Below are 27,526 nucleotides of genomic sequence, written 5' to 3' on the forward strand. Positions count from 1 at the left end.
ATAAGCAAATTTTAATGCTTAATTATTTTACTGGAACCTTTGCTAGTATTTCTGAAGCCAAACTATAGATTTTCAAATAAGTTTTGTCTCAGAATGGGCTTATGCATGTGGAGTGACTGAAAGGTTCATCACTCTCAAAACTCTTTGGTTTTGGAATTATCTTTGAACTCTACAGAGAATGCAGCTGTGTACACATGAAGCACAAAGCCTGTCTGTGAACAGGGAGGATGTGTAAAGATGGCCGTTTGATGGGAAATGAGTTCTTCTGTTCAGACAACTTTAAGAATCTCATCACTTTGCCTTCCTGGTATATGACAAACCTGCCTCCCCTGTATGGCAGTGGAAGCTGTGAAATCAGCCATCCTGGGGAACATATGGAAAAAGGGGTTTTGTGCTCACTGCAAAATCCTAACATTGGTTCTGACTATATGGAGTCTTTATTGTAAATCTTGTGCAATACTCATATGTGAATTTAATAAGCTGTTTATATATAAATATATGACTTGTCTGGCCATCTGTTTTTTCACAGTGGTTCAGCAGTTTGAAAGGTTAAACTGGTTTTGTCTGGCATTAAATAAGTGTTAGTGATGATTGCGTAGTGCGTGCCACATGCATCAGGTAGATGTGGAACATGTTCTGCAGCTTCTGCTAATGGAGGAGATGATACAGCAATAAGTTAATTGCTTATTATAAGCAAGTTATGACTGCTGAAGGGCACTGTTAAGTTTCTGAGTTTCTCTTAAGTATTATTTGGTTATTGCCACATGTTTTAATTGGATGAAAAATACTATTCCACAAAAAGCCTGATGTTTATTCATCTTTAAAGAGCATGATCTGGAATGGGGCTCAGGCTAGGTCTAGAGTCATTAATACTGGTGCAGTCATGCAGAAGCCTAATAACTGAATAAAATATCCTTGCTGGAATTTGACCACAAGAGTATTTTCCGTCCTCTGAACTCAAAAGACTCCTTAATAATGGGAACTTTGTCATACTAATCAAGCAGATATTTGGATTTATCTATCCCTAAGATAATAGCAATTCCTGCAGCAACATTGCAGTTCCTAACTCAAATATTTTTAATTTCTTTTCTTTCTCTAGATCATAAAATAGCTTACAATGGCAATGCTCTGGAAATTCATGAGAGTAGCTAAGTATTCTAAAACAGCTTTATCACCAAAAGTAAAGGGAAGAGGAATTCCCACCCATTCAAGGTATTCTTCATCCAAGTCTGTACCTTCCGATTTTGGTGCCAATGCACCCTGCTCAAATACTGTGGAACTGCTTGGTAAATCTTATCCTCAAGATGACTACAGCAACGTCACAGAGAAGATTCTTTCCAAGGTGGGGAAGAACTTGCACAACAGAAAACATCACCCTTTGTGGCTAATCAAGGAGCAGGTGAAGGAGCACTTCTACAAACATTATCTAGGGCGTCGTGGGACTCCGCTCTTTTCTGTGTATGATGGTCTTTCTCCGGTGGTTACAGTCCAGCAGAATTTTGACAGTTTACTTATTCCACAAAACCATGCCAGCAGAAGGAAAGAGGATAACTATTACTTGAATCGTGACCACATGCTAAGAGCGCATACATCAGCTCATCAGTGGGACTTGATACACTCTGGCCTGGATGCCTTTCTGGCGGTGGGAGATGTCTACCGCCGGGACACGATTGATAACACCCACTACCCAGTCTTCCATCAGATGGAGGGAGTGCGCCTCTTCTCCTGCCATGAGGTATGAATTCTCTAGCTGGGGTGAAAGACACTTTGGGTAAGTTGCTTGGTCTTGTGTTTGCTGCAAGCAAATTTCATCTGCATAAACAAGGTTCACGCACATAAGCATGTTACAGCAACAGTGTTATGCTGCACCATGATAAAGATCAAGTGGTTTATCGTATAGTGATATTTTTAATTTGTGAAAAATGTAGATGGAATGTGTTAAATTTGAAAACAACCATAAAATTTCCTAGCAAAATAAGAAGAAATGGAAAAACAATACCATTGAAATCTGGCAAAGTGAAGTATAATCTGAAATGAAACAACTTGTTCCATTAATGATCTGCACAACTCAATTCTATTTCTGTCACAACTCTCTTCTGGTGAGATCACTTTACCAAAACCTCTATCAAATCAATTCTTGAAGGACTCATTGGATGTGAGTTGTTACAGCTACTTCCAAAGTACAGTTTTCACTGTCGTTTTTTCTTTTAATAGTGCCAACCTTCTGTAAATGAATGTCATTTTCTAGGGAATTGTTCCATTCTTCATCTCATCATAAAGCTGCATTGAAGGATTCATCTGTTGCAGCCAATAGTTATGTGTGGTGCACACACAGTCAACCCATCAGAGTCCAGAGGCATCAGCTAAAGAGCTCCAGGTTGATGTCCAAGACTCTTAAGTTTATATGTTTTGTTGGCACAGCTTGCATGTTCTGCAAGTGCCTGGGTGTCATTAAGTACTCTGCTGTATCATTGATCAGTGGTAAATATAAGCCAGTTTGTTTTCCAAATAGTAATTGATTTGTATAATTTGTGTATGCTTGTAGCAATACTGCCAAATTCACAGTTCTATAACTAAAACTAGCTTATTCTAATAATACTGAGATGTAGACCGTTCTTAATCTGCTTGCCAACGGGTGACAGGAGCTTGGCAGAGAAGCCTGATGCCTTTGGATGCCTGAGGGAAAACTAAGGTAATCATAAAGCACTGCTTTTCTCCATGATGGAAGGGGCTCATGCTGCCTGCGCTGCCCTTTCCCACCCCGTGCAGCCGCTGCTTGTTCCACTGTGAACACATACCTGCCTCTGCAGGTGTCCTGGGAGCCGTGTGCTGCTGAATCCAGCCTGCAGCTGCTTCTTCGGTAACCACAAAATGGAAATATTGCAGACCCATCCAGCCTCATTTGTTTGCTGTTCTTTTCACATAGGCCTATTTAGGAATACAATCAGGGTATCTGGTAACAATACTATATTAAGAAACTACCATTTCTTAACCATTTTTGCTCTTCACAACTTTTTTTTTTTACCTGAGTAGAAGTTCAGTCATTTGGATGGAAATGGTTTTTTCTGCCACAAAATTATAACATCAATATTCTTGCAGGGTGAAATTCCTGCAACCTCGCATGTGATTGATCATTGAAATACTTGTTAATGAATATATCCTTCAAGAAATGTTGGTCCTGATGATAGACTATTTCTTTCTACTCTACAAATTTAATAATAGGAATAATAGGATTTGAATAACTGGGAACAGTGTTACAGAAATGTTTTCACTGAAAGAGGATTCTATCTAGAACTATACAATTCTTAACAATCTAATTCATTGAATTGGAGATTGTTTCTTTTTCCCTTCTTATTTTTTCCCCAAGAATATGATTGAAATGTTACTGCAGAGCTTTCTGTACTGATGAAGAAAGAATAGTGGTGTGGTGTACAATATGTAAAGTGTTGTTTATTGGGCAATGTGCAAAAATTATGAACCTGAGCATGATCTGATGCATCCTTTTTTGCTTCAGTTCATGTTTCAATATATATCCCTTTTTGCAGTCATAATCACAAGAGCCTTGTGGAAAAAAATGAATATGTAATTCTGAAACTTCACTGGGGACTGTTTCTGTGTTTTGTATTCTGGTTGTCTATTCAGAATAATCCACATTTAAATAATTCCAGAAGGAACCGTCTGAGCGGAGCAAAGACTAAATAGAGGTAATACTACATGAGAGAAATACTCTGATATTCATTTATTTATACTCAAGTTTAAGCTGTAACCCACTGAGCAGAAACGTGTGACTGTCAGGGCCTGTTACCCTCGTCTCAGACTTTTCATTCCTAGCCAGGCTACAGTCTCTGATGAGAGGAAATTTGCACAAGTACCAAGGATCAGAATCTTTGGAACCAAGGGAAAAACTGTTAGCTCTTAGCTACAAGCCCTGGGTACATTTCATGTTATGGCCAATACATTAATTTTAGGTGCTGTTGTCAGTTTGCTGCTCTAGTTTTTTCTTTTGGTTTTTACATTTATCATTTGTTGTCTTCTCAGTGTAAGTTACCACACACCTAAGAAGATGTGAGAAGAAAGACAAAAACCTACAGTGATTTTATAAGAACATGAATTTAGAGGAATTTGATGTTTGATCTCAGTTTAGGAGGTGTGGGGGAAATGTCAGTTTATTCTCAGCTGAAATTTTAGGTAGGATACAAAAGATGTAGGCGATGTACAAAACTGAGTCTCCTTTACAAATCCCAAACTCCGTAGTCATGACTAGGTTAAAACTCCTGTCCTGTGATGGAAGCCTTTCAGCATAATTCTTTATATCAAAGTTAAAATCAGTATGTTGAAGTAAGATCTGGAAAAACAAACTAACTTTGGCAATTTTACAGTATTTTTTCTGAGATATTTCTGGAGTTGTTTTCTTTTTTGACTACGTTTTTTCATAATGGTTAGTTGATTATTTTTTTAAGAGAAAAGTAATCTGTAATTCAAAGATGGGCAGGTGACTGATGCGTTTCTGCAGCTTAGTGTGAGGGCAAATATTAAAGTATTAAAGAGATTCCCATCTCCCAAACTAACTCATTGCTGAAAGTTAGAATAATTCATGCCTAAATTTCTCATAAACTTTTAAAAAATGTCCTTGAACTGCTACCAAAGAACATCTGAAAATACATTTAGACATGTTTTCAATATATTTAAAAGTATTTTAGGTGATTATTATCAGAATGTAATAGAAGAACAGTGAAAAGTGACTAATTTAAATAAAACCAGAACCAAAAATAGTTTCCCAAATCTACTTCAGAATTCTGAACATAAAGTGAACCGTTCTTCTTAAACAGTAGTTTTGCCCTTGAATACCAAACGATACTCTTTGGTATTCAATTCCTCCTACATTCTTGTTTTTCTTCTAATTGGTGTTTGGATTTTTTGTTTTCCTTCTGTTGTATGGCTTTTTTTTCTTTTAGATAGTGCTTTGGATTGGTAATTTTGATACTGCTGTAGTCAGATTTGAACTGGCCAGTTTTCCTGGGTGGATTATAAGAGAAGTTATTTCCATGCTATGCCGTTGCCTTTGGTGCAGTTCCATAATTTATGGAAAAGAGAAAAAAAAATTCAACTAAACTGCACTTCGTGCATGTCAGCCAGAAGAGGGAGCCAATATAAACCCAATGGCAGTCAATGAACAGCTTTCAGTTGATAACAAAATTGTTTACACATTTGAAGGAGACTTCATACAGTGTTTTATAGTCTGTACTGAAATATACATAAATTTTAAGGGGGACAGATGCTAAAACACAGGAATTGCTCCTCTAATTTAGTAACCTTGTTCCAGTGGAGGCCAATACAAGGTTGTTTAGATGAAAAACTGGTGTTCTCATCAGGCTCGTTTGTCCTAGAAGTAGTAGGGATTCATCTTTATTCTCCACTGAAGTGCTTATGGTGGAAATGGAAACTTTTTTTGTTAGGATGCAAGGGAAAAAGGCTAAATATTCTAGTTACAAATAAAGGATTGCTCCTCCAAAGCACTATATATAATTTAAAAAAAGACCATATATTAGTTTCTAGTGTTTATATCCTAAAATGTAAGGACTCTTGTTCTAGGTAATAGAAAATTAGTTGGTTTTTCTCATTTTCATCTAAATACATATTCCTTTCCTCATCTTCCCATACTCGAGTACCTTGACAATATTCCTGGTGTATTGTTAAAAAGAAAAAGATGTTGCTTTTATCCTTTCCCTTGTGGTTTGGGATGGTGTGAACTCCTGATTGACCACTCATCTGCAGTTTTGGAGTTTTTTGGAATCAAGTGCCATGCTGGGTTTCCCCTTGGAAAACTCATGTCTTTAGATTTGACATCTTCAAAATTCTATATATTACTGCAGCTTTGGACACTGTGGTTTTGCTCTGACATTGTATCAAAGAAAAGCTCCTTCCTTTCTTTTGGCCCTTTTAAAAAATCTTCATATGTAAAGGAATTTAAATCCATTTATAGTGTTCCAGGGATCAACCTATTTTATGGAGTGATTTGGAGCTTTTACAATATGCTTGTGAGTATGAGTGGGAGTCATAATAGCAGTGTTTAGCTGGGCACCAAGGAACAAATATTTTAAAAGGCTTAAATGACCAAGAAAAGGTACCTTCTTAGCCCTCTAGAACTTCTGGATAGGGTTGTGAGCAAAGCTTTGGTCCCCAGAAGCCTGAGAGACGACCCTCCTTCTCACAGGGAGCAGTGAGGGCAGTACAGGAGCAGAGGCACTTGAACTAGATCCACCTTGGTGAAAAAAAAGGAACAGCAGCATTACTTTGCTAGAATATTCAGAGTTGAAGTTATTCCTGAAGCTGCAGTTGAACTGAGTGGTTGCAATAAACTGACTAGTTTAGTTGGAACTGATTTCACTTTCTCTGGTATTAATCCAAGCTGTGAACATTGTATTATTCAGTGTTTTCCAAGTTGTGGTGTATAACTCATTCTGTAATAAATAGGTCTTCACTGATCAGAGGATCCAAATTGTATTCTTTGTTATTTTTAGTCAAAAATTTGACAGTGAAGGGCATCCGAAGGTCTGTTAGATTTTCATAGTGATCCATGGTCTAGAAAGTTTGAAAACTGGTGGTGCATCTTGTACTGCAAAGACTTCATATTTTTTTCAGACTTTGTTATACTTGTTGTCCAGCTAAAAAAAACCCAAACAAACCAAGAAAGCTTTTCAGAATAAAGCAGTTAAATCTATTCAATGCAATATTTAAGTTGTGCAGGAAAAAAAGAGCAAAGTCTCCACAAGTATATTTGGGAAGTCTAAGGTACTTAAAAGTAAAGGAATTTCTACTGCTACAGAAACAGAAGTCTATCATAGATGTCTCATTATATCAGGTATCTGTGTAGCAGTGTAACTTTTTCATTCTGGTTTAAAAGCATCTTTATTGTTTTCCTTTTTCTTACAAAAACACTTTGATTAGGTTAAAAACCCCAAAACAACCCAGCCCTCCACTCCCAAGAAACAACAGAGGTTAGATCTATTGGTGGCATCATCTTCATCATTCTTGATCCATTGGTTGAGTCTTCAGCTCCATAGTACATTTAAAATGTTGTGGAAAGGGCTTGCTCTTCGTAAGTGGATTCAGAGTGCAGCTGTTGGTTCATTTTTAGAGATATTTATTAGGGCCAGTGAGACAAAATGTATTTGGTGTGGCAAGGCTGGGTGTAGTCATGTGCAGATCCTCATACAGAGATAATCTTAAATGCTGCTTTGCCTTTTGAGTGTAAGTACATGAACATGATTTATTCATTATCTTAATCACTGGTGTATGCATGAGGGGCAGGAGGAATACACAACTGTGGAAAGACAGGATATAGTTACAGATCTCTCTGATCTGAAACTTACATTGAATGCCATCCTGAAAGAGGCACTTAATTTTGACTACTAAACGTATGGATAATGTAGGGATGTGAGGCTAAAACGTCTGTCAAGTGACTGAGGAAATGTTGGGGTCTTTCTTTAAATCACAGATGTTACTTCTGCCCTTCATGCCAGGCTGAGAAATACTGGAATGTGATTTTGAAGGACCACAGCTCCATTTTTACTTGTCCAGTTAAAACTCAGTCTTCTTGCCATTACGTGTTATCTTTTTTTTTTTTTTTTTTTTTTTTTTTTTTTTTTTTTTTTTTTAATTATGAGCTAAACTGTGAGTAAACTTCATGCCACATGGTTAGGTCACTTCAATTCCTTTCTGCCTTCTCCTTTGTAATGCAGGATCAGTGAGATATGCTGATAAGTCCTGGTAAGTGTTCTTCATGGTGATATAATATTCAATGTTTTGCACACCTTCACTCAAAGAAAAATCTTCTTGTCCTTACACTAGACAGACACGTAGTTACTCGATTTATGACTACAGGAAATTTCTTTCCTGCTTGTAGTAGTGACTGATTGTATTCAATACAATAAGATAGTGCATGCTGCTTTAGTCTGCACTGAAAGAATGAATGTATGTGAAAAGGTCTTCTTGGATGTGTCAGTGTTTTATGCAAGATGTTAGGGGTTTTTTTCCTCCATTGGCTCAGATATGTGCTTCAGAAAAATTGACATCAAAAAGGAGTGACTGTTCGTGATTCTTCATTTTATTCAAGCTTTGACTTTGCTGACTTTATGTATACAGAAATGTTGAAGTGTTTCTAATCCAAGACATGTACTTAGCACAGTTCAATCATTGTAATAGTGAATTTGGTGTATTGGTTTAAAGCTGCTCGTATTGACATAGCAACATCAGTGAATGGAAAGTTGGGAATAAATATTAATACAACTGTAAGGTATCTCTTTTTTTCTCAGTATAATCCCATCTGCAGCTGATGGAGCCTCTGTGGAGAATACCAAAGTGCCTCTCGGTGCCTGACTGTAAGGGGGGCTGTTGTCTTGCCTGTTTCAGGGACTTTCCTATGGCTGTGTTTTCAGAACCTGTCTGAACTGGACTAGAGTCATGTCTGTGCCCAAAGTGACCCAGCCCTGCTCCACGTGCCAGCTCATCTCTTGGTGCTGCTAGTATGCTTATACTTGATTACCAAGCTGAACTTGACCATTTTCACATCCCTCAGTTTCTTGCCTTCTGCTGAGTTACCACCCATCTGGAGTCACCTCCCAGCCTGGCTCAGTACACTGCTGCATGGACTGTTGTCCTGGCTTGGAGAAGGAGATAGTGTATATGACTGGTTTGGCAGGATTAGGGCTCAGGCAGGTGACAGGGCTGGATTATGATTCAGTGTATTTAATGGTTCTTGCATGTTTCCAAATCTGATGTAAACCACTGAAATAGAATTTTGCTTAAGACTGTAATTGTGATACCAATATTTCAGAAATAATACAACAGTAGGAAAAGTATTTCTATGCACTTGTTGATACATATGCTGTGTTTTAAAGGCTAGTGTCCAGACTGTCTGTTCTTTGCAGTGGTCTGAGAAGCCAGTCTTAAGCTGAAGGGAGGAGTGAAGGGAAAAAGGACAAAGAGAGTTTCATGTCCTAAAACATACTGCCGATCGGTAAAATAACAAATGTACCTTCTAATGTGTAAATACAGTGTATTCTGGTACAAAGAGGGAACATCTCTGTTGCCTGAAGGGTGTTTCTGGCTGAGTGAGTGAGTCAGTCGGTAGAAAAAATAGCTACCTGTATAGGGTGGTTCAGAGCAGGAACCTAATTTAGCCACTCTGTGTTCCTCTGTGAGGGAGCCCGTGTCTCTCCTCTGGCCACCTGGTGAGCCTAAGACAATTATCCTCCCTAGGCTAATGCTGGCCTCTGAATTCCCCTGGCTTTCAAAACCACATGCTGGATGACCAATCTGCCTTGCTGACAGCAAATTAGCTGTAGGGTGGGTATTATCTGCTTGTTCCAGTCGACATAGGAATAATGTCAGTAAGAAGGGGGGCTTGAATAAAGAAACTGTTATTTATAAAGTGTGATGCTTTGTTTGTCAAGCTGCTGCCTTTTGGTGAGTAAAGGCATTTTTGATAGACTGGTGGAGAATAATTTTATTTGGTATTTATACTTTCCCTTTTTAATTTAGTATTTTCTGCCGCACACTAAGGAGATAAACCAGAGAAGTGTTTTCTCAATCTGCCAGCAATCTCCTTGTGGTTAGCTAAAAGTTAAATGGTACCGGATATATTTTTTTTTGTATTCCTTCAATTCACTGTGGTCCTAGTTTGCCTGCTATCTAAACTTAGGCTTTTCATTCATTGTGTCTGTAGGAAATGTGCTTAAAACTAGTCCTAATTAATTGTATCTAGCATTTGTGGACTACCAGAGATTCACTTGAACTTTTTGTTTAGAGCATTTAGTCCTCTGAAGGCATCAAACTGCAGTTAAAAAAACTTCTATGGGCATCCATGAGTTGTTAAGGTTACACACTATTCGTGTCATCTCCTGAGTAAGAGCTATTTATGCTGGGAAGCTTAATGGGAATAAATCTCAGTGCATGTTTTTTCCCTCTGTGTGTGCTTGATTGACTAGGGTAAGGTAGAGGAGGAGGGGTAGGAAAGGGCACTAGAAACACTTTTAACAACTGGCTTTCCCTGCCCTCCATACTTCACCCCAAATATGGGGGTTTTGTACAGCTGTAAGGATTTCCAACAAAAATACTCTCTAAAGTGTAAAACAGCCTGCTTTAGTTTTTTGTTTTTTCTTTTTGTTGTTGTTGTTATTTGGGGTTTTTTTTCGTTTTGTTTTTGTTGTGTTTTGTGGTTGGTTGGTTTGGTTAGGTTGGTTGGTTGGGTTTGGTTCTTTTTGGTTTTGTTTGGGTGTTTTTTTTGTTTGTTTGTTTCTTTTTTGTTTTGGTATTTTTTTACATCATTCAAGTACTAAAAGAGTTGAAGTTCTAATAAATGCCATTGTGTTCATTGTGTTTTGTAGTTTTTGGGGTGTAATTTACATACACTGTCAGCCTACTTTGTTCTGCATGTTAACTTTCAAAGTAACTGAATCACAAAAAGTGAGATGCTTATTTTGTAAATTATTATTTTCCTATAGCTAATAGTATTATTTGAAGATATAGTACAGAAATAAACCAGATTTAATTATTTGGTTATTTTTGTTCTTATGGTGATTCATCTCTGTATTTAGTGAATAGAACTTGTATAAAGTCACAGTCTTTGTTTTTTACAGTGCAGACTTAGCAGGTAAGATTCCCACTTAAGTCAATGAAACTTCCTCCTTTATTTTCGTTCAGGAGGTCACTGATGTAAAACACATTGTTTTTGTGGTTTTGTTCTAGCTGTTCTCCAGCATTAAAGATGGTGAAGGTTTGCAGCTGTTTGAGCAAGGCCACCGCACTGCACACAAGCAGGAGTGTCACACCATGGAGGCAGTGAGGCTGGTGGAGTTCAACCTGAAGCAAGTGCTCACAAAGCTCATGACTCACATCTTTGGTGACGGTAGGTTCTTGCACCTTTTCCCCCAGATTGCTCATGGCTGTGGTCATTTGGGCTTTTGAGAAACATTTTGCTGTGTAACACAGACAGGAAGCTTAGGGGTTATGTTGGCAGCTGGTAATACAGAAGCAGCCAGGTGCGTTTTTCCAAGAGGCCGTACATTCCTCTCTGGGTTTTCCTAAATACTGGTGCACGCTACATGGTGCTGACTCAGCAGGTTTTTGTGAAAATGTTTTGGTGTGCAGCATGTCAGAGTAACGTAGTGGGCATGAATGCAGGTGGGGACATGTAGAGACCCAACTGCAAGCAGTGGTGTGGCAGAAGCTGAAGGTCTGTCAGTGTGGGTCCTGCGAGGAGCAGCAGCTCCCCGCCATGCAGAACCCCCTCTGCTCCATCCTCGTGGGCCTCCCGTGTCCCTGGAGGGATGGAGCATGGGTGCAGCATCACATGTGGGGTGCATGAGAGCTTGGGTGCAGCTGGGCAGTGTTCAGATCCCGCAGCAGCAGCGTGGGCATGGGCAGGAGCAGGGAAGGGGTGTGTGTGTCCATGCGCTGCTCTGCTGCGTGTGCACCCCGCGCTGTAAGCAGTTCCCTTGTGCAGATAAATTAAACCTTCCAGCTGAGGGCAGACCATGTTTGCTAAGTTCACATCAAGCTGAACAGTAATTGTCTTTTGGTACTTAGAGTGGAATGAGGAAGCTTAATGAATGTGGATGTGAATGAATATTCTCTCCTCAGAAATACCTGCTTTCTGTGTCAGGAACTGAATTTATAAATGGCCTGAGTCAAAATTGCTACATTAATGCTATTTCTTGGCAAGGAGGCTGCTCTTCTGAGCTGATTCGTTTTTCTGTTGAGGAAATACTGGGTGGTATTAGAATGCATGAGGTATCTTGCCTACTTTCTAAAGTCTTTTAAGATATTTATTGCACTTAGACCAGTAGTTCCAAGAGTGGATTGATAATGATACCAAGTTATATATATGACTGCTTGAATATTTTTCTGAATTTCTAAAGTTGATTTTTAGCATGCAAAACTTTTACCACTCCACTGCTGTATTCCACCTGGACAAAAATTAAGTTCCTCAGCTCAGAGCTTTTTGTAGGTGTACTTAACAGTGACCTTTTGAAACATACAAAATTGGGATAGAAGTGAGTAACAGTAAGAATGATACATTTAGATCAACCTCAGATGCTGAGGATGTTTAAAGTGAGCAATTTCTCAGAGGTATTAGTGGTATCTCAGACTGCAGTGACATCCTTCTCTAACTGTTGACAGATGCTGCACTTTAACCCTCAGCATGTTGGCTATTCCTAGTTCTTATACAGTCCATACAGTAGTTAAAAGGACATTAAAATATATTTGTAAATTATTTTAAATGTACAAACTAAAAGTGGATGCCACCTTTTACTGTTGGGATTTTCTTATTTCTATACGCCCAATATTTTTCCTGGAATACAAACATAAGATAGAGTTATTGAATTAAATATAATTGTAGATATATATGTGTATATATATGTGTATTTCCCCCCTGCCCCATTCATGGAGATATTGGAATTCAAAGAATTCAAAGTTCATGTTAGGCACAAGAAATATGAGACTAGTGCTCTGCAACTGTCTTGGGACACACCATAAATAAATTTGTCTTTTGATAGCTGTCATCTTTTAACTAGCATTTTACTCTTTACTTTACACAATACTCTTGATTACTTTTTGTATCTTGACTCTGATAAATTTTAACTTAAAACTTGCCCCATGTTCTGTTAAAAGCAAAAATTTATTTCCTTTATACTTGACATCAGTTGTATTCTTTATAACCTATGCTGCCAGCAGAATATTGTAGTAAGTTGCACATTTTTTCTAGCAGGATAGCATGACCACAGCTGCCTTAAGTGACTGAGATGATGCACTGTTGTACAGTCAAGTGTGTTTTATAGGCAGATTGTTTGGATTGTAGATTAAGTCTGCTGTAGACTTTAATTTTGCATAAACTAGCTTGAACCTGAAGGCCTGGGCTTGGAAGCTGTGCTTCTGCAGTGCTTGTCTGGGAATTTACTAGCTCAGGTTGATGATAGATTGAGGATTTCTGCAGGATCTCTGCAGAAAGGTCATATCACTGACTTGCCTTTTCTTTTCTTTTTTTTTTTTTTTTTTTTTTTTTTTTTTTTTTTTCTTTTTTTTTTTTTTTGTGTGTGTGTGTGTGTGTTGTTCTAGGTTAGTTTTCATAATATTTAATGATACAGTTGGGCTCTACCTGATTCCTACCACACTATTTGGACAACTCAGTGTTGACAAAACAAAGTTGCTTAAAAATCACTGTTGTTCTGAGGAAGGTCAAAGAGTTAATAGAATCTGAACTTACCCTTATTACAAAAGTTTGTCCTTTTATGTCTTTCTGGCTTTGCCAACAGGCAAAGGAATGACAGATATTAGTGCCGGGAGAAAGTTCTGGAGCATCCTATCAGTTGTCTTAAAAACTTGACAGTGTAAAGTAGTTCTTTTTACGGCATTTTCTGGTGGTATGACATGCCTGATTTTGCATTCTACACGTAACTGTCTTTCAGTTTCTTCCATTTTTCTGTCAGGAATCTATTTCAAATACTTCACCTAGACATCACCTTTCTTAGTTTTCCTCTGTTACCTCCACAAGGTGCACACTTAAAATCCACTAATTTAAATTACACCTCCATCTCCCCATACAGTTCTGCCAGCATAGGTAGTCTGTTCATTCTCATTTTAGTTACCTAGTAACAAGGCTGTCCAAGATTTCCTCATAAAGTTTGCCAGTCTTTCTCAACTGTGGTTCTTTCTCCAACCCCACTGTAGTTTGCCAAAAGCTTTGTGCACCCTGAGAGATTCAGAAGTAATCTTACTATAGCAAATAGAAAATAATGACTGTGTGCTGGTTCTGTGATTTGTTGCTTTACATGAAATGGCTCAAAATTCACTGCCGTCCCATATTTATCTAGCCAGTTCCCAGGCACTGGAAAGGGAAGGCAGGAGAGTGAGTAATGCTGTGCTTTGACTGATGGCTTTGCCACTGCTGGTTCTCACCGAACTGCCACTGGATATCTTTTAAATCAAACATGTTCTGCTCATTCTCCTTCTTAGTTTTGTTGTTCTGATGCCTCCTTTGAGTGCATGAAGATCTATGAGTGTAAGGAGTTAAAAAAAAAAATCATTTATCAAGGACATAATGGTCTGGCTAATAACTTCTGAAAAAATGTGAGCTAATGCAGGTTTATATGGACAGCCAGCTCTTGTCTGCTGCAAGTATGATGAATTATCTGAAACAACGAGGTGAGGAGTACTTACAAATCGACGCACACCTCAAGAGGCCACAGTTCAATACCTCCTGTGCTTCCCAACACCCTCACTGCACCCCTCTCCTTTTTCTTCCATGACCTCGTCTCTAAAAATAATCCTCATAGCAACAAAGAGAATTTCTGGTCAGTGAAGACCATCTGGGTCTCAGGCTTTGTTGCTTCTGTGCTGTAGCGTAGCAATAGGCTGCTTTAATGTGTTTGATTTGTTCTTTTTTTTCTTTTCTTTCTTTTTCAGTGCCTTTGGTCAAGCCTTTTTCATTATGAGACTCAATTAGGCTAGCACTTGTTTAGCTTAATGTCTGATAACACCATTACTTTTGAGTGCAGGCTACAACCAATTCCTGACCTGGACTCAGTGTTCAGAAATAACAATAATTATTCATTATTTCCATTCTGATCTGACATGTAAATTACTGTATTGGGTTTGCATGGCAAGGTTTTGGTAGCAGGGAGACTGCAGAGGTGGCTTCTGTGAGGAGCTGCCGGTTGTTTGCTCCATGTCTGACAGGGCCAGTGCCAGCCAGTTCCAAGATGGACCCACTGCTGGTCAAGGCTGAGCCCATCAGTGATGGTAGTAGCACCTCTGGGATAACATGCTTTAAAAGGGAGAAAAAAAAAATCCTGCACAATTTGCAGCCAGGGAGAGGAATGAGAACGTATGTGGGAAACAGCCCTTCAGATGCCTTTGAGACTCAAGGTCAGTGGAGAAGGAGGGGAGAGGAGGTGCTCCAGGTGCCTGAGCTGAGATTTCTCTGCTGTCCAGGATGCAAACCATGGTGAAGCAGCTGTGCCCCTCCTGCCCATGGAAGTCCATGGGGATACAGAGGTCCACCTGCAGCCCATGGAGGACCCCATGCTGGAGCCGGTGGATTCCCAAAGAAGGCAGGGATCCTGGTGGATTCCCAAAGAAGGCAGGGATCCTGGTGGATTCCCAAAGAAAGCAGGGATCCTGGTGGATTCCCAAAGAAGGCAGGGATCCTGGTGGAAACCTGCACTAGAGCAGGCTTCTCTACTTGTGGCCCTGTGGAGAGACCCATGCTGGAGCAGGAGATTCCTGAAGGACTGCACACTGTGGAAGGGACTCATGCTGGTGCAATTAATGAAGCACTGTTTTTGGTGGACATGACTCCACTCTGGAGCAGGGGAAGAGTGGCAGAGAAAATGAGCGATGAACTGACCACATCCCCCATTCCCCATCCCTGCTGCTGGTGAGGAGGTGGAAATTATGGGAGTGGAGTTGTGCCTGGAAGAAGAGAGGGATGGGGGAAGTTGTTTTCAAGATTTAGTTTTTATTTCCCGTTATCCTACTCTGATTTGATTGGTAATAAATTAAATTACTTTCCCCAAGTGTCTTGGTTTACATAGACACCAAGTCCAAGTCTGTTTTGCCCATGACTATAATTGGTAATGGTCTCTTCCTGCCCTTATCTCGACCCATGAGATATGGGTCTCTTTCATTATATTTTCTATTCCTGGTCCAGTTGAGGAGGGGAGTAGTAGAGCAGCTTTGCTGGTAACCTGGTGTTCAGCCAGAATCAGTCCAGCACAATTATGAGTGGACCTCTGCCCACTGGAAGGACTCCCATGATCACTGTGAGGCTCTGAAATGAGCAGGTGTGTTTGTATTAACACAAATAATTCCTTTGAACCGGAAAAGTTATGGAGTTTGTGTCTAGTGGTCAGGCCTTGGTTAGATCCAACATTGTGCTCAACATAAGTGCCTGTTTTAAGACAGATATGTGTCTTTTGGCCTCCTAAAATTTCTAGAAAAGATCAATTTTGCCAGTATTTCATAGGCTGTATGTGAAGAAATAAACTAGACTGAATCAGTAAAGTTACATAGTACTGCAGGAAGCCTACTCATCATAATACTTTTAAGTCCTTAGTGGTTTAATTTGCTGAGTGTATGCGATGCCCTTTACTCCTTGGGAATATAATGAGCATCAAGACAATATTTTGTATCTAAATAATAAATGTACTCATTTATTCTGTGATACTCTATAGAAATGCAGTTAATGTTGCCAAACACTGAGCACCCTTTGCTTTTCAGTAAAGGCTTCTAGAGCCAAAAATCTGAAAGAACACTTGCATATAAACTACAGAGGTATTCCCAAATGGCCTGGATACCCTATGAATAAAATTATTATGGTATGTGGTATTAACTATTAATTTAGAGAACAGAATAAAGGTGAGAGTTGTTTCTTCATTGTGAATTTGTTTTTGTTTATTCAGAATGTTGTTTGCTTGCTTATTTGTATTTAAAACAGAAGCCTCTTAAGTACTAATATGCATGAAAGTTCAAAAATAAGAAGACCTTTAGGTTCTTTTTTTGCCTTATAAAATTTATTTTAATTAAGAACAAACAGCTGAGGAATCCTTTTTTTCCCAGAGCTTCATTTTTTAAATAATCAGAGGATTAATAAGAAACCATTATCTGAATGTTGTTACTGAACACAAACTAGTTGAATATTCAATGTAGTTGCTACAGTTGCAAATTTTACAGTTGCAAGCTAAATAGAATATTTTATATGTGCACAGCCCGAAGATTAAAAATGTCAAGATCAAGAAATTCAAAAAATGTTTTCTGCATACCATGCTATTGTATTTTCATTTATGTATTTTTTATTGTCATGCAGACAAAAAAGAGCAATAAAGTGATTGCTGTAAGTCACAGTACAATTGTGAATGAAACTATTGCAAATACTTCCAGTTTTCTGAGTTCTATATATACAATTGTCAAAAAACTTTTTCATTACTCATATACTTTCCTGAGGTTGGTTTTTAAGAAAGCAGAGAAAATTTAGAAGTACCAGTCTGTTTGTTTTGAAACTTGCCTTGCCATTTGAAATTTCATAGCATCTAGAAAAGTTCCCTGTGACTATTAGGAGATATTTTATGTTTTGGCCATGCATGTACACTTTTGGCATAATTTATTGTTTCAGTTTCTGTTGCCACATTTCATGTTTCAGAAGTAATCAATGAAGAGGCTACCAAAAATACTTTTATTTGAAAAAAAATTAGTATTAATCACGCAATTTCATGTTTTACTTTCCTTTTATGAAACAACCCCTAAAAAAACCTGAAGATCAAAACAGGAATGTTAGCAGTTGCTGTCACCCACACTACTTTTGCAGTGCTCCTTATTTTTGAAGCTGGACCTGCCTGGTTCTTAATGATCCTAACTCTGATTAGCATTTGGCTTAACTGAAGAGAAGATGTATTTGGGGTTGAGGCATTAGCTTAGCTTACAGAATTTGAATTTCAGTTCTCTTTTGAGTTTTTATGTTTCTGAGACATCCTTCCTGACACCTAATGGTTATAAAAATTTTTTTTTATTGAAACAAAACATCTGTAAATCATTAGAAGAACTAAAATCTCATCAAATTAAATGAGGGCTTTGATAACAACTCTGCTTTTGGCAGCACTGAAGACCTTGCCCTCTTCTGGCTGCACTGCTCTGAGATGCCAGGACTTTCCTTGCTCTGCACAGTGGTATCTGCAGAGGTGCTGAGCTGGGGAGGATGGCAGGGAGTTACCAAGTAGGGCTTTTCCCTTGCACTTATCTAATGCTCCAGAATGCTCTCTGTGTGTGTTGCATACCTTAATAATGTGCAACTCTGTGAGAATATATTTAGATTTGTGTATATTAATATCTTTTTTTTAACTTTCATTTTTAAACATGTACAGAGAGAATAGCTCTGTATTTTAATTAAGTTTTGGTGAAAAAAATTACTTGCCTAGATGTTCCATAAAATACTAAGTAAAAATAAAAGACTTAGTTAGTTTTTCCTGTGTGAAGCAGTTAGTCATTTCCTGGTGCAAAGAATAACGAAATTACTGACTTTCCCATTATCTTGGCTCATTTTTGTTCGATGCCAGGTGGTTGCTAGAGTTTGACAAATGATTGATTTGGTTTCAAAGGGTGCTTGAATTGCACAAAGCATTTTTCATATTAGAAAAGACATAGTCATTTTTTTGCACAGGTTTTAAGATTTATCACTGCCCACAAGTGTTGTAAATTAGTTTGTTTGCTATTTATTTTCTCTGGACTGCTGTAATACATGTCATTAGTTGAAGGGCAAGTTTTACAGATGGTTGGAGGGATGGCCTTTTAAGCATACCCCCTTTCATATTTTTTTATTTTTTTAAACACTGCTACAGGACTGCAAGTCAGATGGGTAGATTGCTACTTCCCATTTACTCACCCTTCCTTTGAGATGGAGATCAACTTCCAAGGAGAATGGATGGAGGTCCTGGGCTGTGGGGTCATGGAGCAGCAGCTTGTTAACTCAGGTACTGAAACTCTTTTACTTCATTGACATCTCTGTTAGCAAACACTCCCAGCACAATCAGCTTCACAGCCTGGAATGCCTCCTTCTACCCTGGTGAGCACAGACATCTCTGCCTGGGAATACTCCTCAGGTAGAATGCAGCCCTTGCATGCTGTGATTTGAGGGTAGCAACTGAGCAAGTGACTGGAACCCTGCAAGCAGAAGGCTTGCCTTTTATTTTGTGCAGTAAGGAGACAGAGAGATGTCAGCTTTAAAAGAGAACCTGAAACTTAGGGCGTGCGGTGTTTTTTTCTTTCCCAAGAGATGTCAAGTGCATTCTTAGTAATGATTTAAAAGTATCAATAGCAAATAACATCCCTTAATATCTGGAATATCAAAATGCTCCTCTGTATCTAAAGCATAGAAAAAGGAATGTGATATCTTTCATGTTGCTGTTTGGTTGCTGGGTAAATGGTGGGCGGCTTTTTTCTTTTGTTTTGTTGCTTTTCTCCTCAGGTTGGTTATTTATGAGGTTGTAAATTGCGTTAACAATAACATCATTTATGTTAATTGAAATTATTTATTACAGAACAATGTCACCTGACCATTTTGCTTTCTAAAACCAACACTAAGTATTAAAGAAGGAGAGGAGAAATAGTTGGATTTTCTTCTCATTTTTTTTAATATAGAGAATTTTGCATGCTTGCTTTTTCATTTACTGAGGATAGGCAATTCTTAGTAAGCACAGGACAGTCTACATGTGCTCAGTCCTGTATTCAGTGTCTTCCAGTACTATTTATTAGGTACGTGAGCCTTTTGGAATAGAATCTGTTTAATGCCAGCAAGTGGGCTTTCAGATACCCAACATAACACTCAGTTGATTTTTTCCCATTGGTTTGCTAAGCTGTTGTTGTATTTTCGTGTGCTCTAAACTCTTCCTATTGAAGAGCAAGTATGATAGCTAGGAATTACTTAATTTTGGCACCATTTACTTGGCACAGTTGCTTTCTTCAAAGTTTGCTTGCATTTTAAAGTGATCATTTTCCTTTTAGAAAGATATCCTCTTCCAGAGTTTCCCCACAATGAATTAATGATTTATGCTAATGTTCTCTCAGGTTATTATCTTCATAGTGTGGTAAATACAGTACAGCTTCTAATCAGTCTCGGAAGTGAAAGACTGCTGAGTAATATTGTTTCCATTAGATGTAACACACCAATGTCCAGACTTTCAGCTTCAAAAGCTTTTATGTTGTTCAACTCTTATGATTAGGATCCTCTAATGGGTGCAAAAAGAGCTAAACTGTGTCTCAAAACAATTACTGTATACATTTGTGTGTGTGTGTGAATGGATGTACATGAAACACCAGAGGACACCAGAGGTTTCTACAGCACTTTTTTTTTTTTTTTTTTTCTCAGCTTTCTCATGTGTGGGCTTCCATAGTACTTTCTCACCCTTGAAATTTCCCATTTTTTAAATGTTAGACCAGATCAGGATTTTCCAAGGGAGAACAGCCAGCCTCATTCATAGTCATTCTCTGGGTAATGGATCCAGCCTTCTGGACCATTCCAAATTTCCATGTTAGCAGCAAGCAAGGTTTCTGTTGTATTGGTGTGTAGATGAGCAAGTATAATTTAGTAAAGGCTGCAAGTACCATCTTCATTAAAGCAAATTTAGCTATTGATTATTTTTAAGAGTTGTTTGCATTCAAGAAAGTCTCCTACAACAAAAAAAAAATTAGGAACATGGTTTTAGTCACTATTTTCTAACAGTGAGAGTATTTCAAACAGTGATACTATTTTAAAGGAAAAACATAAATCCTATTACATTGTTTTTATGTAAGAATTAAAAAAATATGCTATACCCCAAAGATGCACTGAATTGTAAGGGATAATTTTGCATGTTCCCCTAAGGCTGATGTTGTTTAACTTCCTGGTTTTGTGTGCTTTCTTTTTCACCTTTATACCTGAATATGTAACTTTAATAGGAGAGCTGTGTATGAATTTCAATATAAAGAAAAGGGGTTTTGTTCTGGTTAATCCTGGGAACAATACAGAAATTTTGCAGTATATTATAAAGAACTCTCAGTTTTAGGTCCGTGATGAGTATACAAGGAAATGTTGTGGTTCAATAGAGCTAATTTCAATTAACAGCACCCAAGGTATGTATTTCTGTACTTCAAGAGTTTGTTATTTAAGATTTGTGAAGCTGGTGTTCATTGGTAGGTGCCCAACTTCCAAGTCTTTATGGAGTTCTACAGTTCAGACCTTTGAATACAGGACGTTGCTTGCTCAGAGGCTGTGATCACTTAGTGTTGCTTAGTAACTGTGAAATTGGAAGCAGTTAGGGTGTGATCCTTTGCTGATGGAAATCAATGGCAATGTTCTCAGTGCTCAGTGTTGCAGAATATGTTAGCTGAGGATGGAAGCAAGTAAATTGAACTAAAGTTTACCTCAAAACCATGAGACTATAAGCCAAAATAATTTAAAAATAAAAGCAAACCCAAACATTCTCCCCCCCACCCCAAAACAAACCCAAACCCACAAACAAACAACAGAAAGAAGAGAATTCCGACATTTTTTTGGTAAGACTTCTCACGATGTTTTTAACTCCTGAGGTATGCAATAAAATAATGTAAGGGTGGCACACCAGATCCAACCTCAAGTCCAAGGCATTGCTGTATCATGGTGACCTTCCAAGCCAGTGCCTACAGGTGAGTAGAACAGGCATAGTTATAGAGACATCCTTCCCTGATATGCTTCTGTAGCTGTGTATTTTCTGAGCTGAAAATGGTACATTTGCTTTCCGTCATCATTGTGGAATTTTCTTCCATTCGTTTGTTGAAATGTTTGAGTCCCAGTAAACCTTTACTCTCTGCAATGTCTTAAATTGCCTAACCTGCATGAGGAATCACTTCTTTCTTGTTCCGACCAACAGCTAAGAGATACAGTTAGAGCTCTTGTGTCATGTGAGAAGAGTTAGTGAGTCTCTCTTTTTCCAGGTTTAAGCCATTCGGTTTTTGTTTAGATTTCAGTTCTAGGTCTTGTCATTGACTTTTCCAAGCCAAAGAGTGCTGGTCAGGTAGTCCCTCCCTACGTGGGAGCCTATCCATAGGTTGAGTCATGATCACTCCTGCCTGCATGCTCTCTAGGCTTCTTTTTTTCTTTTTCTTGTAATTCCTAATATTAATTTTGCTGTGTTGACCTTTAATGAGCCTTGAGTTGAAAAAGAAGGGGAGGTTTTGGGATGATGACTGCTGCAGATGATGGCTTTTGATTGCTAACTGATGGTTGAAGCATCCTGGCACATAGCCAAGCATTCAGCTCTGGGGTGCAGCTCAAGTTTCCTAAAATTATGAATTGTGAAGGCTGCTGTATTTATGGTACCTAAAATTATGAATTGTGAAGGCTGCTGTATTTATGGTACCAGTAAGATGAATTTAGTAGAACTTTCCTGCTGTATGCAGATTTTTCAACCTTTCACATCAGAAATTAACAGTAATATTTACACTCTTACAAAACTGATTTTTTTTTAATTTTATTTTTTATTGTCAGCTTAAAAGAAGTATGGGATGGTGTAGGGGTTTGGAAGAGGAAATGTCAGCTGAATTTATAGCAAAGGTAGTTGTCCTAGTTTCTTGTTAATTTTGTGAGTATTTCTAATAGAGGAAAAATTGCTAACCCTGTCTAAACATCTTCACGAATACTGTTGAACATGACAAAAGGAGTTTGTCTTAAGTTATTCAAATCATTGCTCTTGTTTTAAAAGGTGGAAATGAAACCTGATTTGCCATGAAACCTGATTCTTAAAGTGTAAGTCTTTGCCATTTGGAATCCCTTTTACAGATCAGTTGCAGGACTTATTCCCAAAATTCAAATAGTACTAGGCCCAGGGCTGCCACCTTCAGCCAAATACGAGTCTTAACATGTAGAACTTGTTTGGCTTCAATGTTTCAGTAAATAAATCTTTCCCTTTTTTTCCTCATTTATTGAAGTTCATCAAAACTGCTATTTAAATGGAATTAACAACTTTAAAGTTCTTAACTAATCCATTCCTTTTTGGTTTTGGCAATAGGATTATCAGTCTGGGCAGTTCTCAATGGGCAGCAGGTTAACAGAAGAATTATGGCAATGTTACCTTGCAGGCGCAGGATTTTTTTTTTTTTAAATTTTTGAGTATGTTCTTAAACGAAATATTAGTTATGAGTGAGTTAGGTTCATATATCAAGCAGCAGGAGGTATTTTGGAGAAGGGGAAATCTAATCTCTTTCATCTCTCAGGTTTTTTTTTCCTGCTCAGCTCTTGCCTGGTAAATTACATTAAAATGTTTGAGCAGATGGTGCATGTGGCTTCAGTCGTGTGCCGGCCTATGTTCTGTCTCTGCTAACAGCTCTCTGTGGGGACCTTGAAATAGTTAATGCTGTATATCTTTGTATGGATGTAGTGTAGAAGGGTAAATATAATGCATTTAAAATATGTGCCTCAAATCCTTCAAGGTGAAGTCAAAGTCACAGAGGGATTGGTGTGATCCCAAGAACAGGAGGTAAAACTGTTGGGTGGACTGGTTCTTCCCACAGGAGCACCCAAAGCGATTTAAATCTGCTGCACAAGCTTCACAGCTCCGCATCCCAAATCTCTCAGGAGTCAATTTAGGTCACTGTCTGTCTCCTGTACAACCACACTACTGTAGTGTCTTGGCTCTCCCAGCCCTTCCTGTGCATACTCCCCTGAGACCACTCTGAGATAGCGGTGTTATCATTCCTTACTTGTGGGCTGGAATTGAAGTACACCAGAGGCTGACACGCATGCACACTCCAGACAAAGAGCTCAGCTGCCTTAGTTCAAGTGAGCTTTCCTACTGTCCTTTTAAACTCAATAGAGAATGAAAGTCTTCCAGTTGGATGGAAGCTTCCTTTTGAATGTGTAGAGGTTTTTGGATCAATCTGCTGGGTGGCCTCTTTCTATGTCTGACTGCAGGGGGAGCGGAGTCTCCCAGTTTAGGCAGGTACCTGAAGGTAAAGTAAATATCTCATGAAGATACAGTGTCTCAGATGAAATAAAATTAATGGGAAATTAGGAAGCATCTGAATTTTATTGAATTCCCAAAGACAGCCTGTTGAAAACACTGAGGTTGAATCCAAGCTTTAAATATCAGCTCCTGTGTCACCTGTCTTACTCCATCCTAGTGAATTACATTTGCACATACATACATACATTCATTCATTCATATGTGTGTATATGTATAAAAACAAATATAGAATGAGACAAAACAAATTGATGACTAGTGAAATACAGAGTCAGGCAGATTTGGCCTGTTTTAATTCTGGTGTGTTGCTTTCTACACACATGCACACACCTGGTGTAAATAAGAAAAACTGATTGTCACATCTGGCTAAGTTGAGAGACCTTCTGTTGAGCTGGCAGCTACTGAAATTTTGCATTGCTCAGACATGGAGCTGGTGTGGAGTTGTGGGCTTTTAGAGAAAGATGTGATTGGATTTTTATCTCTGTTCTTCAGATGTCATACAGAAACCCACAAATGTATGGATGTGGCACATCCAGAGATGTGCGTACCTAAGACAATGCTGATTAGTTTGTAAGGGAATAAGTAACAGGGCAGAGGAGCTGATTTTCCCTGAAAATCTGTGGTGTTCCACCCTCTCTGAGGAGAGGAGCTGTGATTGTAGTCACCTGAGTGGCTACCAGCAAAACATGTATTTGACTTTTTAACAGTTTATATAAAGGCCCAATCATGTAAGTTGAGGAATGTGGAGCGGCAATTAGGTGCTTTTAGTTGACTACTGCATCTCTTGACTGTAAAGGAATCATCTTACAGCAAGTGACAGCAACAATATTGGCCACTTTCTTAGCATCTTTAGCCTAATAATTAGTGCCACCCTTCTTTGTGACTGCAAATGTAACTGGTGGTTTGCTAAGCGTCCCAGTCTTGCAAATGGAGTAGATACACCAGTACTACATATTTACACGAGCTGAGCTGAAGCTTGGGATTTAAATTTTGGCAGGATTAGACCTGGATTCTCAGGACTTTAAGGATTCAAGTTTCTAAAGAGCACGTATTTTAAAATTTGGATTACTCTTACATAGAAAAGTTATTTCTTCTAACTCCTTTCCTACTCAAAGAAGAAACTGAAGAGAGCTTATTTTGTGTGTTTGTATGAAGATTGCTTTTGGGGGTTGATTTTATTTTGGTTTCTTTTGAACTCACTGGAAGGAAGTCCAAGTCTTGCCTTGATAAGTAATCCAAAGCACAGAAATGAGTTATACAAGAGGTGATGCTCATGTCAATCAAAGGGCATGTCATTTTATTTGTTATTTGTTTCTCTTCTTCTGTTATCTCTGGCTACACCACCAGGTCTGATATGTGTGTTGTGTTTTAAAGGTAAATCTTGCCTCTGCCCTTCCCTTTTCCTTGTCAAGATAATTTGCCTGTTGTCTTCTACTTCATTTACAACTATTTTTAAGGCTGTTTTTTCATCAAATTTTTCATACAGAAGGAACCCATAACATTTTTGAAATGTTGCTTTCTCTGATTTTACTACCTTTGACTGATTCATTATCTGTGTTAAAGTTGGGATTCTTCAAAATAATTAATATAAGCTTTCTTCCAATCTGTAGTGTTTATATATATTGAATAAATACAGTATTCCATTTTATGACAATTCTATTATACCTATTCCTGGGAAATGTGTTATTTGTTTACAGGGATATCTTGTAGAACAAAAAGTATATTGATTGATTCTTGTATGTAAGTAGTTATTATAAAACTTGGATGACCATTTGAGTTTGTGGCTTTACATCATTTTTCTAGCTTAGTGTTTAGAGTAGTAATGCCAGTAGATTTAGAGGGCAGTTTCCCTTTCATGGTGCAAAATTACATTTTTAGCTGGAATATAAGTTCCTTATCTTCATAATTTAAGAAACTGTTTTCTTCATGCTTCATTTTCTCCTGCACAAAAACATGTGACAAAGGGTTAACTCAGTCTAACACAAACTTTGAAATCAGCAGGAGTGTTTGACTGACCGGCACATATTTCCATTAAGTGAATAAGAGCTCCCCTCAACATATGTGAGGCCTGTTTTAGTGCATTTGAAATCTAGAAAAGAAAAAAACCAAAGCTAAGCAGTTGCACCTTCCAAAGTTTCTGTTGCCTTTGAAGCAGTTTTCCCATGTGTATGTGTATTGCCTTTCCTTCCCTTAAGTTTTTTTTAAATCAAAAGTAAATTAAAGGTTTAGTAATTCACTATGATTTGTCTCCTTGGGATCCTGCAGGAGGGCTAGAGCACCACACACAAGAGAAGGCTAAATAATGATGAATATAGTTTATTAAGCAGCTCCCAAGCAAAAGAAAGTGGTACTCTCAGAAACCTTGAAGAGCAACAATTTATGGCACAGAAATGGTGTTTTTCTTGGCTTTATTTATGTAAATGAAAATACATCTAAATAGTACTATTGAATTACTACACTGTTATATGGTGAATGCTGAATGTTTTTAATCAGCCAGGAGTTGGTTCAATGAGCCTAATATAATTCCTCATCAGGCTAGGATGCCCTCTGGGTGTGTTTGTTGTGTTGCAATATTCATTTTTGCTGTTCCCAGGACATTTACTAGGACTACCCAGCTGAGGCTGGAGAAGAGATTTTACAGGCATATCTCTAACTGTTTCTGACTCTGACACACAAAGCTCAGTTGTGACAGATTCAGTTCAGCTGAGATTAGATCAAGCATTTTAGGAAGTATTTTTCTTCTGTAGGTCACAAAATGTAGTCTTGATTTCTCATTTCTGGAGGGGAAAACTTTGCTTAGGATACTTCTGTTGTGCTTCATTTCCTGTCTTTGAGGTTGGTAGTTGGTGAGAGGAATGGGTGAACACAGGTCTCCTGCTGAAGCTGAACGTGCACCCCTTCCCTCCCTCTGCTCTGCAGTTATACTAGGAAAATAGCAAACTGGTGGCAGTGTGTGTGAGTGGTCAGCCTTTGGAATTCCATGCCATTTATCAGTGATGAGTGAGGCTAATGTCGTTAGAGGACAAGGGGTGGGGAAGGGAAAACCTGAGCATGTCACATAGTTGAGAGAGAGTGCCAGCTTTCTAGTGCCGACAGCCTGGCTGTGGCAGCAGTCCAGGCTGAGCCCGTGGCACCAGCCTTTCATGGCTCATTCTGGCTGGAGTCTGCGGAGATTGCATTGCCCAGCTGTCTGTGTGCCAGCGCATAGTGATCCACTGCTGACCACGCGGGCCAGCCTTGGCTGGGGACCACTGTTTGAATCACATGTGAGCAAACACACAGCAGCTCAAGAGCCAGGGTTGGGCCACTGCTTCTCTGTCATTACTGCCTGCCAACAGAAGAACCTTGCATGGTGTTATAAACTCCAACTTTGTAGAAATATATGTCTGCCCCACTGGTGCCATTTCCACTTGTATTACAAAGACTACCTTAGCTTCAGTTTTGCTTGGGCGTCATCTTCAGACACCCAGATTTACTTTCCTGTTCAGCATTCATAAACAGGAAGTGTGTACAAGCAGTAGAGAGGACAAAATCTACAGCACATGAATAAGAAGGTGTTCAGAAGGTGATAATGCTGTCATGGATAAACATTTTTCCAGAAGGAAAGAATCTAGATCAGGTTTGGCACTTCTATGCTGCTGGAAGGCAACTGCAGCACAGCTATGGAGAGGAGATAGCCTGTTCCAAGCAGTGTACCAGCTACTTTGGGGCAGGATTTGCTGTTGTACGTGAAATGAATCAGGGAAAAATGCAAATCAGGGAAAAATGTAAATAACTTTACAGATTAGTAATAGATATTAAAGCAATAGCTCTTTTTTCCTGAGCAGAATGGATGTCATAGGTTATGTATTCTGATGACTATGAAGTGACCATCAGTAAAAAGTTTGATCCTTTGGCAGAGTCCAAGGAAACTTTTGTATGTAGCAACAAATGGAATTGAATAGGTAATTGTGGAAGTCATCTTGTGCCTATTTTATTTTTTGGTCAGATGGAGAGTGGAG

At 38.6% G+C, this 27,526-nt stretch overlaps 1 protein-coding gene across 5 annotated transcripts in view; it reads left to right on the plus strand.

Moving 5' to 3' along the window:
- FARS2 (phenylalanyl-tRNA synthetase 2, mitochondrial) overlaps nt 1-27,526 on the plus strand; it is a 236,713-nt gene that overhangs the window by 59,007 nt on the left and 150,180 nt on the right. For all 5 annotated transcript variants that reach the window (XR_010721854.1, XM_066187614.1, XM_066187627.1 and 2 more), the window contains exons 3-5: nt 1,100-1,735; nt 10,750-10,909; nt 18,393-18,524. Coding sequence is in view for 4 of the 5 variants with exons in the window: in XM_066187614.1 (XP_066043711.1) it covers nt 1,118-1,735; nt 10,750-10,909; nt 18,393-18,524 (910 nt within the window). In the remaining variant the exon portion in view is untranslated. The remainder of the gene's footprint in view (nt 1-1,099; nt 1,736-10,749; nt 10,910-18,392; nt 18,525-27,526) is intronic.

This window comes from Chamaea fasciata, unplaced genomic scaffold (genome assembly GCF_029207755.1).
Source record: "Chamaea fasciata isolate MVZ Bird 193981 ecotype frontalis unplaced genomic scaffold, bChaFas1.0.hap1 SCAF_1, whole genome shotgun sequence".
In the NCBI taxonomy this organism is placed as follows: Eukaryota; Metazoa; Chordata; class Aves; order Passeriformes; family Sylviidae; genus Chamaea; species Chamaea fasciata.